A 14,683-nucleotide genomic window follows, 5' to 3' on the forward strand; every position below is an offset into this window, starting at 1 on the left:
ACTTCTGAGTCAACAGCTTCTACTATAACGCTACCTGTGTTTCCTTGACCGTCAGCTACAACGGAGGAACTTTCCTCTGTCCCAACGCTCCTTCTAATGAAATTATCTACAACGGGGTGTGCGATATGTATTGCGACGACGACGGACTAGTAAGAGTTATCACAGACGGCTATTCGTGGCTGACGATCTGCGAGTGGTCTTGGTAGTTGCCAATTCCTCGGGACGTCGCCCAAGCAACCAAAATACATCCGTACAGCGATATTACTAACTATCGTTAAAATCGCGTTTTTAGCGAGAACCACAAATCACTTCGAACGCGTGCACCCACCGAGTTCCATAAATCGATACCTCTTAATTTCTCAACCACCACTTATTAAAAACTCCTGAAACTTCGTATATATCTGGGGGGCTATGCCTCCTACTCGCCATTCAAAGCGCGTGCAAGGGAAATCACCAGATCAGATACTTTCCTCCGGCCGGGCGCGAAAACCTCCTAAATCCTCACTTGCCGCATTCGACGCGTCAAGACCACCTCCCACTACTTCCAATCGTGGTACCGGGCGTCGAAAGGCTAAAAGACGACCGGGGGCATTATCTCCTATATCTCTTGCTCTTGCTCCTGAGCAAATAGCTCGTGGATTAACCGTTGACCTCAATAGCATTCCCTTGCAAGTTACCTCTCCGGTCACAGCTTCATTAACGGCGACTCCTTCCAAAAAGGGCAAAAATCAAGCTATTATACCGCCTTTCGATCCGACTAGCTATTAGGACAAAGAACCTCATTATATGGAAATTATAATTATACCGAATATAGAAGGCAGAAAAAAGGACCGAGATTTGATTATTATTGGTATTAATTTGAGTAATTACTTTCGTAATAAGCTTGACGCTTTTTAAGACACCTTTTATAATAATTACATTAAGGAATGGGAAGAAACTCGTAATCTTATAGGTAGTAATAAGCCTAGAAAGCTCTATTAGGCAATAATAATTAGTAATCCAAAGGGTAACTATAAGATAATACGAGTAAGGGACCAGAAATTATAGGAACTTATTGAGGCTAGCCTCCGTTAAATAAAGCACCTTGGTAATTATAAAAACTGTAATACTCTTATAATTAAAGCTTTCTTTAAGATTATTAATCGAGCTTATACTCCGGAAGACCTAAAAGCTATAAATAAAGCTCGACCGAATATTATATAAGAAATGCCACTTTATGATTTAATAAACCTACCTTTAGATAACGTTACTAAGAACTACTTCCCTAATAAACCTGCCCTCCCTATATATAAGACTTCTGCTCCGAAACCTCGAGATTCGATTACTAATTAATAGCTTGCCTAAAAGGCCATACGAGATTCGAGTACAAGCGCAAAGGAGGCTATCCGTTTATAGATCTTTAATATATACCTTTATAGAGAGGAAGGAATTTGTAATAATACTAGAGGTTATTACTATAAACTAAAACGAAGCAGGACTTACTATAAGGTTTCTCTTTTATAATAGGATAAGTAGGCAAAGTATATTATTATTAGTAATAAGAGTATTACTATTAATAGATCCTTGCCTAAATAGATCGCGAAATATTAAGATAGGTGAAATAAGATAACTATAAAGAGAGGGAAACGTAAAGCTAATTCTGCCTAGCCTACTATTGAACTAGTACTTTTTTTACCTATATAACCTCAAGCTCCGGTTATAAACTATAATATAGCGCTAGTTTTACCTGCTCCGATTTAATTAAGATTTAGCTATAGCTATAGGAACTCTTATTCTTATCCTTAACGAACTTATACTCAATTATATTAATCCTATTAACTCAATTACTAGTAAGCCCCCCCGCCTTTATTACCGATTTAGGGAGTTAATAATAAAGAAGCCTTAGCAAAATATAAAGAATTCCTGCTCTAGAATAAATCTAATCCTCCTTGCTATTAAGTAATTAAAAGTAGTATAGACGTGGTATATATATAATTCCTTAATAATCTTGAGATACTAAAGTTACTAGTAATTATAGAAACTCTTGAGAAATATAGGGTTTCTTTAGGAATTACTATATTAATTATTAAGAGGATATCCGAATTTAAGAGGATATATAATGGATAAGTAGAGTTAATAGTAGTATAAGAACTTATTAGTATAGGCAATTCTCGATTAATTATAAATTAACTAATTTAATAATTATCTTTCTAGTCTACCTTATAATATACTTACTAATCCGAAGGGTATAATAATAGAGAGGATAATCCTATATGGGATAAAGAGATGGATTACTTTAATAATTACTAGTAGGGCATTTACGGGAAATTATTATTAGAATAATAGGCGAAGTAGTAATATATAAGGTTTTATATAATTGGGTTTAGAAATAAAGTTATTTTTTATGTAAAATAATTAAAAAGCTCAAAAATAGATAGTTATTAGGGTAGATATAATTTTAATAATATTGGATATTTTAATTCAACTTTTTTGGGCTATTAATATATATAAAAAATGTTTTCTTTTTATAAAAATCTATAAACTAAGGATATTAAAAAACTAATTAATTAGTGAATTTTATATTAAATAAGACTAAATAATATACTTTGCCTATTTACTTTATATTTATTTCTATAAAAAGATATAAAATATAGAGAATAAAAAGGCTAAAACCGCCCTAAAATTAATCTAATTATCTAGTATCCCATATATTCCTATATTTCTGAAATATCCCCTAGCTTAATAAGTAGCCCCCGTACTAGTACTAACCTCTCTTATAGCCTATTTCAAGAAGCCTCAATAAGTTAAATAGTTCGGATATTTGCGGTAATAATAGCGTTAAATAAAGGCCTTTAAGATACTAAAGGACTTCTTAATAGAGTTGAAATCGGGCGAGTAGGGTAATAGAAAGCGTACCTAAATACCTCTTTGCCTATAAGCGTTAATAATTATATATTAATGAGATTAGTATACTAAAGCGTTATTTATTATAATAACTAAATAAGGACCTGGATATAGGTTATAGAAAGAGAGGAAATTATTAATAATAAAGTCTTTAAAGATATCTACTATATAGGTACTATAAAAGGTTACTAACTTAATATATCCCTTAATTATATATATTAGGAGAACTAAGACTCTTTCTCTTTTGGCTAGCTACCGATAAACTCTAGTACGAATCCCTAAATTAGCCCACTTATATTAATGATCTCCTATTTAATTATTACTTCCTAATTTATCTACGTAAATGATTTAATTTATAGTAAAGTATTAAAGGTCGTTTCTCTATTAGATGCGTAATTCCTTATTTCTTTATATTACCTCGACTTTTAACCTCTTTTATATAATCTTTATTCTTTTGAGAACCTGAGATATTATAGACTAAGAGACTTCTATATTAAAGACGTCAAATAAGAACTTAGTAATTTCGTCTTAGTAATACCACGGTATCTGATCTAATAAATACTTAATAGCTTATTCTATTAGCCAAGTAATTATCCGGCGAGGACCGCCTAAAGGTTGTCCAATACAAAATCCGGTATTAATTCGTCTCTTATATTAATATATTATCTGGATAGTCATACGGTAGCTCGATACTAGCTATGCAATATATGTGGAAGTAATTAACTCGGGTGGTTCGCAAAGAGTATCTTTAATCCGGGCGACTTGGATTATTGTTAAGTAATAAGGTATCTGTACTACTAACCCAGTTAGCAAAAGGTAGAACTAGATGCCCCCATTAAATATATCAACTTTCCTTCGTAATTGGAGTTGTGGTTGTTGAGTAATTCGCGGAATTGTAATTGATGGTGGTGAGTAAACCGAGGTCGACGCGTGTTTTGTGTTCTCGCTTAAAAACGCGATTTTAACGATAGTTAGTAATATCGCTGTACCACGAACAAACGAAACACAGACCGGCTGAGAATCTCCCTACATTGAAAGTCGCCTCAAAGTACACGAGTTCCGACACAACTCTCCACTGCGAAAATGATGACTCGTAAGTACTTCGCATAACCCTGTTGTCCTACCATTGCTGACAAATACTCAAGTGATGGAATAACCTGCACTCAAATCGGACAGGACTTTGCAATCGATCTGCAATCCTTCAGCATCGGTGGCGACATCGGACTCGAGCCCCTCGACGTTAACGGTATCTGGCTTCCAAACTATCCTCAGCTTCAATATGTTCAGCTTATCGTCACGCGTCTCGGTCCCGTATGGCCACCCTAGGCTTAAGACAGGCTCCACTGCTTATTGTTCATGTGATTCTCCTTACTTTCTTATATTTAGCTTCACTCTCTCCTCTAGCTAGCTCTCCAATTGATCATAGTTCAAAGCAGCTGACAGACTTGCACTGAAGCGCCAGCTCCTATGATTGCTGACGCTCCAACAACTGTTTATTATATTGTATCTTTGGAGGTATAGTGATTCCGCAGGGACCTTTCTTCACTTCATATTTAATTCCTCGCCCCCCCCACCACACCCCTCAATCCAAAGCATTAGGGGTCTCGAACTATACCCAATAACTAGGATTTTTTGGTAGTGCAATATGTATTTGACTAATGCCCCAAAACCTGATTCCAACGGTATTTACTAGGCGTAGGGATAAATGGTGACCGACCCGGCGACATCCCAGTGACCACTTGGACGGGTCTCTTTAGACCACTGACATCTGCAAGCAACGGCGACGATTTGTTGCACCCGGATGCACAACAATGTGTATGCCGCTCCTACCTATTCCCTCGTTTATCCAGTGGAAGATTTACCAGCAATTTTCAAGCCCCTATTATTGAGACGGGTATTTAAGGCTGGTGTTACGCTGATAGATCATTGCGCGTTTGATTTGATTTGATTTGACAGTTATTTACGTCCGTGGGCGTGAGCCGACCTCCCGAGGGGTATGGGGACGTGCTAAGCATATAGGAATTACAAATAGAGTACTACTTGCAACAGGTGTCAAACCACAAGGGGAAAAAGACCCCCCATAACAAGTAATCCCGGGTCCCTAATCCCGCGGTATTATAGTGCCCCTATAGATCTTTGAAAGCATTTCAAGTTATATAGTACTATTACTAGCTCTCATTATAGGACTCTCTACGGCCGGTTAGAAGTCAGCCCTACGCTCGATACCAATTCCAATAGATTCCCGCCCGTCTATTCCCCTTCCGACTTATACCCTTCCCAAGAAGATATAACGTAGTAGTACTCGCAGCCGGTATTCTCGGATTATATCTGCAAGGTATTCTCTACTCATTTAATCCGATTAATTAAGGACAAAGGACCTATTACAAGAGGCTATTACGGGAGCCCGATCATCCAACTTGAGCGTCTATCTTCCCTCCTCCCCCGAGTACTCAAATACTATATCCCTTATACCCTCGTAGTCGTCGTTTAGAAAGTAGCCAGTCATAAAAGCGTAAAAAGGTTCAAGTTACGGGCAGAAGGCCACATTATAATAGCTATTTAACCTCGTAGTTATATCGATATAAGGAGGACAACGTATATAGCTTTGCGAGCTATAGTACCTCAACTAGTCACCTCGGTGACTGCGTCCTCTCTTTAGCTCAGTCGAATACTTGTTGAAAGTGTCGACAGTTCGTAGCCAGCGCCCCGTACAGGCAGAGAGGTCCGTCTTCGCTGACCGATCATTGCGCGTCATGACCCGTGGGGCTTGTATGGCTGCAATTGGCAGAAGGTCTACAGTTAGAAGAGAATAAGAAAATTGTCCCGAGTAAAGCGTTGCACCCCACGCCGTAGCGGGACGAAGTGGAAATTGGCTGTGAAAGAGGCGCATGACCTAATTCGCTTAATAGCCGAGTGGAAAAGGCGACCCAGGCTCTCAGGCGCCGATAAAAGAGGCCGAAATTGGCACGTGCGCAGAACACCAAAACTCGCTTTATTTACATGTAAACAACCCTCTTAATTATACTACCACTACGCTACAATGCCTCTAATTAGTACACGCAAGTCTCGCGCACGTCACTTTACTCCTCCTCCAGATCTTCTCTATGCAGGGAATCACACACACCCAAAAACGCCCTCACGATATGGTGTATTATGGGCCAAGGCCTTTGCATAAAAGCTAGGGATTACAATCTCTCAAGAAACGATTCGTGAGGTTACTAGTATTGCACCGCGCGTTCAGATACGAATCTTAGCCTCTAGGCAAGCTAGAACCCTTTACAATTAGCCTGATTCAGGGCCAGATCCACGTGGGAAAAAGAGAGGGCTTACCCGGTCCGATACAGCCGCAATTGCCTCCTATCTTGACGACGATAGCGTCTCACTAGATAATAAAGGAAAGCCTTGGCTTGATATTACAGAAGACGCTGGTGTAGAGCTACCACACACACTCCACTTCAAGCCCTCAGGCCTCCGTACGATCAACTCCAAACCCATTCAAAAAGCCTGCCTTTAAGACGAGGACATAATTAATGCGGTTTGCGAGGAAGAGAAGGAGTTAACGGAGCCACAAGCTATAAAGAGAAGAGATTGGTCCGCAGAACAGAAGGCTATACGCCCATATCCGCCAGATTGGGAAGACGTAGCGTTCTGTGACGAATTCCACTTTGGAATCGGTCCGCAAGTTACAAAGAAGATGAAGAGAAGGAAGGGGAGGGAGGAGCGATACAAGCCAGCTAACGTTTACCGGAAGAAGGTCACGTCAAAGGATACAAAGGCAAAGGCGAGAGAGGAGGAGCACTTGAAGCTTTTGAATGTCTTTGTAATTGTGGGCTTGAATTATAAGCGATATGTGTGGTATGAGGTAGATAACGACGTAGGGAAGATGACTACGGCAGTTTATACGGGCCATATACTTCCTATAATCAAAGACGAGCTCCTTATACGTGGCTTGACCTTATATCAAGACGCCGATTCGGCACATACGAGTAAGAAGACTCTCAAGTGGGCAAAGGAGCACGGCATATTACTTCTTACTCTTCCTGGTGTCTCTCCAGACCTCTCTATTTGCGAGACTATGGCCAATCCATTGAAAAGAGCCTTTCACGGGCGCCGGTCAGCCACAGAAAAGCAAGCGAAGGAGCGATTTATGCAAGTCTTTGAGGAAATGGACCAGGAGACTATTGATTATCAATATACTTGGTATACTAAGAGGTTATGGGAGTGTGAGAGGGCTAGTGGGCAGATGACTAGATACTAATTGAAGTGTGTTTTGGTGTTCTGCGCACGTGCCAATTTCGGCCTCTTTTATCGGCGCCTGAGAGCCAGGATGGGCTTGGCAACATCGTTAATGTGGCGCATGAGAGAGACAGCGATGCATGAATCTGAGAAGTTCTATGCTTTACTTCTTGCTAAGGTAATTGGTTGGTATCAAGGGGATATAAGTCTGATTAAGTCTCCTCCTTATTGTTGAGTGCAGGCACGTAGCTAACATTTGATTTTTTTTCCCCCAAAGAATTCTCCTTTCCTTGTATGGCGCAGCCCACAGGGAAGTTAGGTCCCTACATTGTGGATGTAACTGTTGAATACATACTTAGGGATCTTCAGATCAGAGAAAACGTCGAAGAACTGGTCAAGGTTGTGGGTCACGTGCTTTACTCGTTCCTGAAGTACCCCGCTGCCGTTACCCACACACGCAAACCCCATCTCATGTGACCCTGATCGCGATCCTTGCTTTCAAAGTATTAAAAAAGTTCTTCACGGGCTATATAAATTATGGGTATACATTATTTTGATTCTTAGCAGTCATTCATGTTTGCGCAGCTTGATTATCAAAGACTCGCAGGTTTAGGTACCCCAGCAGTGCCCAGGATACTAACCGACAGTATTTTAGCGAACCCCAATTTCTTCCCAACCGACAGCCGGACCCAAAGAGCGCTCTAAAGGCAAATGACCTGTAGAAAACTCCGAGAGACGCTGTTCCCAAAAGCGATATATATGGAAGTCAGGGTTTCATGTTCTGCAACATCCTTTTCGGAAAACCTCTAACGTCAGACAATAACTATGCGTCCTTTCCACATATCCGTCTCTTTTTCAATCGGTTTGCTTGGTACCGCGACTGTCCAGTTTGATTATCACTCTGGCCAATATCTCTTCGGTTCCTACTTTGGAATTTCCCTCACCAATGCTGCATATGATTACGTGGTTGTGGGAGGTGGAACGGCGGGGTTGGTCGTCGCCAGCAGACTTGCTGAAAATCCGAATATGACCATTGCTGTGGTAGAACTAGGAAGCTTCTACGAAACCAGCAATAGCAATCAAAGCCAGATCCCGATCTACTAAACGAAAATTGTCAGCGCGGGCGCATCCATGGATTGATTGGGAACTACCTACGGTTTCTCAGCCGGTAAGTTTACTTTGCAGAGACTATTTTCTACTGGCCGTTTTTAGTCTCTAACTTCGTTATAGCACCTCACCAACAGAGTCATACACTATACTCAGGGAAAGTAACAGAGTAGGAGCTCTGCCAGGATTCAATTGATATGCCCTAGGTAATTATCAGCCGTTCCATGAGACTATATAACTAATCAACTATTCAGAGGTCCTACAGGCTCATATGTTTTGTAGGCAGATCAAGTTGGAGACGAGGGTTTCGCATACGAGAACAATTTACCATACTTTCAGAAATCCGTCAACTTTACGACTCCAAATACCTCCAAAAAAAAAAAAAAAAACCAAGCCAATGTCACTATCCTAGAACTGCTCAACACGACTGCCTACAGTCCGATTGGAGGTCCTCTGCATGTCTCCTACGCCAACGGAACGCTAGGCGTTTCTTCCTATAGATGAGATGCTTTCACATTTGCTGGATTTCCGGTTTCAGATGGATTTAGTGGAGGTGTGTTGAATGTACACAGTGGTTTCCTTTCATGGTCAATCCGACGAATCAGCACAGGAGCTTTTCGCAAACGTACTTTTTGCAACAAAGTTTAGCAAAGTCTGGCTTGAATCTGAAAATTTATCAGTTGACGCAGGGTATGAATATTCTCTTCAATGGAATGAAGACTGCAACGGGTGTCAATGTCTCAGGTGCGGGAATGTCCTACAAACCTAATGTGCGGAGAGAATTAATCCTGAGAACAGGCACAGTATGTTCCCAGGACCTCTCTGGGTGTGCTAGCTATTGTCTTTAGCAGTTCCATCAGCCGCAACTTTTTGTGGTATCCGGTATTGGTCCTGTGGATACATTGAAGAAATAACATCGCTATAATCTCTGATCTGCCAAGTGTTACCGTGTTGGCCAAAACATGCTGTAAGTACTCGGTCGAAAATAGTGTTTCTCTGGTGATCCAACATCACAAGACACGGCAAATATCGGCGGGGTTACATTCCCAGTGAATACTATTTCCCAAGGCCACGATATCAAACAATGCAACGCTCATGGCGCAAGCAGCATATGATTATCTCACCAATCAAACAGGCATCTGGGCGTAGACTCTGGTGACTACGTTGGTATGACACCGCAGTCTGTTCACGCTTTGACAATTCTGATCTCGGATAGGCTGGGAAAGACTTCCCCAAGTGTACCGCGCAAACTTGACTGCAACTACGTAGTCCTACCTCTCCACGATCCTCGCTGACTGGCCAGGTCTGGAGTCTGTAATCAACGGCAATTCCTACACCCTTGAAACCACTTCAAGCAAGGCATGAACTATTCGACAAACGGTATTCTCCTTCCAGCCCCTGCTTCCCGTGGAATGCGATAATTTCATCTAATAGAATACAGACAAAACAGTCATTAGCACAAACTGGCTGCTAGACAAAATAGATCGGGAAGTGGCAGTTCAAGCTTATCGAAGAACCAGAGAGATCTAGTCAAAGGTTGATCCTAGCGTTACACTTGGGCCGGAAACCTCACCCGGAAACATTGCTGGCCATGCGAATATCTTGGAGTATATTACGACGAAGGGAATGGGGCCATTCATCATGCGACTTCCACTTGTAGGTGTTCGATCGAATAGAGAGAAATTAGAATGTGCTAATTTGGAGTAGGCAGGATGGGGTGAGCAAATAATAGCATGGTGGTTGTGGATAGCCATGGGAGAGTGTTTGGGGTGCAGAAGTGGAGGGTCATCGATTCATCCTCGTTTGCTCTTACCTCACCGGGACACACGCAGGGCGCTACCTGTAAGTATCACTCTTTCCAAATTTTTAGAGAGATTTTGCTCACTTGTTGTAGATGCGCATGCGGAAAAGTTAGTGGATGATATTGCCAAGGGAAAACAACGGATTAAAAGGGATGTAAGGGGACGGAGCTCACTTGAGTCCAAGACTGGACCAAAGCGCAAGAAAGGGGGTAAATTGTGTTAGATGAAAGGAATACATATATAGCAAAAGTTAGACTTGGATAATCATAATTGCAGAGTTTTAGACGGTTCAAGCTAGTTTCCAAACCCAGTCCTGTGCCAGAAAATATTGCCTGAAGCGAGACGCTCCAGATTTCAGCTTGAACTGCAGCCCTAGACAAGTTTACGTTGGCACCGATTGCAACTGCCTCGAACCTCAAAACAGTTGCAAGTACAGGCGTTAGCTGGAATGACAAATATTAATGTTGGAGGAAGGTGGGAGTTTGACTGTGCTTGCAGCGTTGGCATGGACTTCTATCTCCAAACTTGCCAGACGTGGATGATTTCATGTTGGCTCAGGATTTGTGGGCATGAATAGTTCCGGCGGTGTTATTAAATTACGGTGACTAAAATTTGGGTTGCAATTACACTGGAATTTTGATGTGTGTATGTGCCTTATACCTAGGCACCTCCAGTTCCAAGAGCCACACCAAACGCGTATGCTACACATAGTGCAAGTCAGCATGGCTTTTCTTATTTGTCGTGCAGAGCCAGGAGATAACGCACCATTCGTCTGGCAAGTAGCATTGCAGGAAGGGAAAAGCTGCCCATTGCGGCCACCATTCTGCGGCAATTTCACCACATTCTTGAGCAATGCGTCCAAAGCATCATTGTGAAGGTCCTTGATTCCATCATATATCGTATCCAACGTCGGCTTGCTCGGCCCTTTGTCACTTCGAGAGATGATATCCAGCGAAGGGCCAACAAGTCCTCCATCTGCTGGCGTCTCATACAACACCGAGTATGGCACTCCCTCGCTGTCATAACCCCATGCAATCACTTCCCATGTATTGTTTGCAAATGTCAATGGTGGTGTAGGTATGTATGTATATGAATCCGGGACCGGTGTGCCCTTGATGACAGTCGGAGTATCGATACCGTAGTTTTTGAAGACGAAAGACGTTTTGTTCAGCGCGAATTCGGTGGTTAAGTCTTGAAGTGTGCCATCGATGCCGTATGTTCCAGTTGGATAGAGTGTCCATTGCATATCTTGGAACAGCTGATAGATAAGAGAGTTCGAGTAGCCGAAATACCAGGTCCCGAGGAACTAGAAAGGGGGAGTGGGCTCCCAGGCATGTTGTGAAGGAAGTTCGAAGGTAGGAGGAAGGCGGAATTCGATGTGGTTAGGAGGGGTCTGGTGCCGTTTCAGGTTGCAGATATTGAGTTCTAGTTTTGTTAGTACTTTAGTGTCAAGGCACACGGTGACGCAAATGACTCTGTTCAAGACTGATATTTCTGATAGAGAAAGTCAACTTTCATACCTGGCTGGGAACCAGTTTCCAGATCGGTAAAGAGCGCAGAGGTCGCTGTGGTGAAAGCCCCAACGGCTATGCACCAAGACTTGGGTAGCATGCTGCATTAGCTTTAAGACTCAAAAGAGCTTTAAAAGATTGGGATAGTCGACCTGATCAGAAACCTATTAGAAATGGGATTCAATGGGAAATTTAAACATCCAGATTCCCGGTCACACGAGTCACGGCTGGTCAGATCTGTGCCACCAAACAATTTCGATCGAACGTCAGCCATACTTAACAAGTTGACCCGAGATCATGGACCCGATCAGCCACCAGTTTACCCCTCGTTACGAAGTACGAGGTCCAATAAGAAAGACGTGGAACATCATTTCTTCAGGCATGTCAGCGGCACGGCGCGGTTTTTAATCAGCCCTTCAAGCCCTCCAAAATCTTACATGAGCACGTAGTGCGCCTAAACTGCTCACATCCTATCAAAACAGCAGGGAAGACCAGACAAGGTAATCGTGCGTCGAGACTAGCACTAAAGCCCCTGCGTCCCTGCGGGTTTAGTGCGTATCAGCGATACGGTCAAAAATCAGCGATACGGTCATTTTTTTTACCATTATATCGATTTTAATTGATTAAATATCAACACCATGGCCAAATTCGACCCAGAAGAAGAGAAAAGGATGGCCCAGGCCTCCGATTTCTATACCAGGAACCCACACGTCAAAAAATCTACGATTGCGCGTCAATTCAGGGTCAAATTACGCCTCTGGAAAGCGCGTTTGGCTGGCCGCGCACCACAAAACACCAAAGGGGGCCTCAACAAGGTCCTTAATCCTGATTAGGAGGAGGCCCTAAAGCAATTTATCGATTTTATAATCTATTTAGGCCATAGAGCTGATCTCAAGACAGTGCGGGCGGCGGCTAATAAGATCCTTGGGGACAGCGCTTCCACCTACCAAGTAAACCGCCTATAGGCATAATAATGGTTTAAACGGAATAAATCATGGTTTAAAACCCTTCGCGCAAAGACACTAGTACAAGAGCGGAAGGCGGCACATCGAAAGGAGGATCTGGAAGAGTATTTTACGGAGTATTATGGGGCGTTAGAGAAGTATAGGATCTGCTTTGAAGATGTATGAAATATGGACGAAACGGGCTTTCGTATTGGCGTTTTGAATAGAAAGATTATTATTATACGCCTTAATACGAAAGCTATCTACTTGGCAGATTCCGATAATCGAGAATTACTTACTGCGATCGAAACTATATCCGCTAGGGGCAAAGTAATTGCACTATTCCTTATTTTAAAGGGGGAGATCCTAGTAGAGGCACACTTCGATAATAATCTGGATACCGAATCAGTCTTCGCTACAAGCTTTACTGGGTATATAAATAATGCTCTAAGCCTGAAATATATTAAGCACTTCCATAATCAGATATATTAACGTATGTAAGGCAAATAGAGGATATTGATTTTTGACGGGTATAGCTCCCACACTTCAGACGAGTTCTTATATTATTACTAGTCCTATAAGATCGTCCCCTTTTAACTACTACTATATAGTATATACCTCCTTTAACCGCTCGATATTGGCCTCTTTTAACCTCTCAAATACTGGTATTAAATTAGTATTTACGATAAGATTTAGTATAGTAATATCGTTTATACCAAGCTTGATTTTCTAGGGGCATACCAGATAGTTTATAGGAGAATATTCAAGCGCAGGACTATTATTAGTGCCTTTACCAAAGCGGGCCTATTAGGACCTAATATAATACGACATATATACGAGAAGCTAGCTTAATTCGAACTAAAAGAAGGTTTATTAATTAGTTATAGATTTATATAGTAATATAGGCTAATTTTGCAGTGGACAAGCAAATTGAGCCTCTACCCCCGCAAACCCCTCTATCGTCAAAACCCTTCCAAAACCCCCCTACCTCTGCGAATCATGCGGTATATAATACCTATATATATTAACGTTTAGACGATTATTTTATCCTTGCAAAGGATAACGAGGAATACGCTCTTATACCAAGTTTTTGGAGATCTTGGAGGGCATACTAGAAGTCGACTAAGCCCAAGCTAATTAAGGCTGGGCTAATTATGGAAAGAGAGCTTGCAAGGGAGAAGGCAGCACTCCAGGAATAACGTAATAAGCTAGATAAGGAGGGCAGGAAGCATATATAAAAGTATAGAGTTATATCCAAGGGTTCGGCTATATATTAAATCGCATATTACAGAGAGTCTCTCTTTACTCCTAAAGAGATAGATATTAATGCCTATCTAAATCGCCGAATCAGGGAAACTAATACCTATATTACAAAGCATATTACTAGTAAGCTTCCATGCAGGAGACGTACTCGGGGGGAAACAACTCCGTACGATTTAGGGGAGCCCTTTGACTATGGGGATAAACCACTATTTGTTAAATATAGTAAAACTAGTCTAAAGGCTCACCACCAAAAATTAATAGCAAAATGGGCGGAATAGAGGCAAATCGATCGCAAGATAGAGCTCTTTTATGCGAATAAGATAGATTTTAGGCTAGCTTCTCCCGGATACTAGGAGGAATGAGTTAGTGAGTTTGGTAATATGCGGGTGGAAATACTAGCTAGGGAGCTTGGTTTTGTCAGACCACTACCCCCTCCCCCTTCATTTTATAATAATGGCTTTGGTTATATAGTCAGATTAGAAGCTAGTGGAAAGGAGACTATTATTAAGTACACGATTTAGGACGTAGTTATTCTGTAATTAATTAATTTCTAAGTTGGTAGCATTTTGGGGGGGGTTACCGGTGAGGTGAAGTATATAATATTTCCACTATTTTTTACTATATATATATGTAATATGAAAGTAAGAGAATTTGATTTATTAAATATAGTATGAACTCCATATAAACTGTAAAATATTTTTCTCTGATTTTCACTAAAATTAGGAAAATTGGTATTCTGAAAAAATGACCGTATCGCTGATTTTTGACCGTATCGCTGATACGCACTAAACCCGCAGGGACGCAGGGGCTTTAGTGCTAGTCTCGACGCACGATTATGGTGCACCACTTCTTTAATTTCCGGACTCCGAACATCCTGAGAGGACGGCTCGCATAGCGCGCCATCACTCAAAAAGCAAATATTAACTACACTCCCCCG

The 14,683-nt window shown here is 41.5% G+C and overlaps 6 protein-coding genes across 6 annotated transcripts; 5 read left to right on the plus strand and 1 right to left on the minus strand.

The window, feature by feature from the left end:
• The first annotated feature begins 326 nt into the window (after positions 1-326).
• On the plus strand, positions 327-835 carry K444DRAFT_406644 (uncharacterized protein). Its single transcript, XM_024872566.1, has one exon. The coding sequence runs from the start codon at positions 412-414 to the stop codon at positions 766-768; it is 357 nt and encodes a 118-aa protein (XP_024736511.1). The 5' UTR covers positions 327-411; the 3' UTR covers positions 769-835.
• A 5,483-nt stretch (positions 836-6,318) lies between these two features.
• Positions 6,319-7,263, plus strand: K444DRAFT_723264 (uncharacterized protein; the record flags this gene model as incomplete). The annotated part of the gene is made up of 2 exons (XM_024888586.1): positions 6,319-7,106; positions 7,148-7,263. The coding sequence occupies exons 1-2, from the start codon at positions 6,578-6,580 to the stop codon at positions 7,261-7,263; spliced, it is 645 nt and encodes a 214-aa protein (XP_024736512.1). The 5' UTR covers positions 6,319-6,577.
• A 681-nt stretch (positions 7,264-7,944) lies between these two features.
• K444DRAFT_663687 (uncharacterized protein) lies at positions 7,945-8,422 on the plus strand (the record flags this gene model as incomplete). The annotated part of the gene is made up of 3 exons (XM_024886858.1): positions 7,945-8,160; positions 8,196-8,287; positions 8,350-8,422. The coding sequence occupies 3 exons, from the start codon at positions 7,945-7,947 to the stop codon at positions 8,420-8,422; spliced, it is 381 nt and encodes a 126-aa protein (XP_024736513.1).
• A 2,266-nt stretch (positions 8,423-10,688) lies between these two features.
• On the minus strand, positions 10,689-11,274 carry K444DRAFT_630016 (uncharacterized protein; the record flags this gene model as incomplete). Its single annotated transcript, XM_024883140.1, has 2 exons — positions 10,689-10,729; positions 10,794-11,274. 2 exons carry the CDS (start codon positions 11,272-11,274, stop codon positions 10,689-10,691), a joined length of 522 nt encoding a protein of 173 aa, XP_024736514.1.
• Positions 11,275-12,177: 903 nt separating this feature from the next.
• On the plus strand, positions 12,178-12,372 carry K444DRAFT_723266 (uncharacterized protein; the record flags this gene model as incomplete). Its single annotated transcript, XM_024888587.1, has 1 exon — positions 12,178-12,372. The coding sequence occupies one exon, from the start codon at positions 12,178-12,180 to the stop codon at positions 12,370-12,372; it is 195 nt and encodes a 64-aa protein (XP_024736515.1).
• Positions 12,373-12,669: 297 nt separating this feature from the next.
• K444DRAFT_529682 (uncharacterized protein) lies at positions 12,670-12,975 on the plus strand (the record flags this gene model as incomplete). The annotated part of the gene is made up of 1 exon (XM_024874832.1): positions 12,670-12,975. A coding segment is annotated over one exon (306 nt), but the record flags the coding sequence as incomplete, so codon positions are not given.
• Between the last annotated feature and the right edge of the window lie 1,708 nt (positions 12,976-14,683).

This window comes from Hyaloscypha bicolor (genome assembly GCF_002865645.1).
Source record: "Hyaloscypha bicolor E unplaced genomic scaffold K444scaffold_83, whole genome shotgun sequence".
In the NCBI taxonomy this organism is placed as follows: domain Eukaryota; kingdom Fungi; phylum Ascomycota; class Leotiomycetes; order Helotiales; family Hyaloscyphaceae; genus Hyaloscypha; species Hyaloscypha bicolor.

Coding starts and splice junctions, on each gene's coding strand:
- K444DRAFT_406644 (XM_024872566.1), top strand. CDS start 412: ATGCCTCCTACTCGCCATTCAAAGCGCGTGCAAGGGAAATCACCAGAT.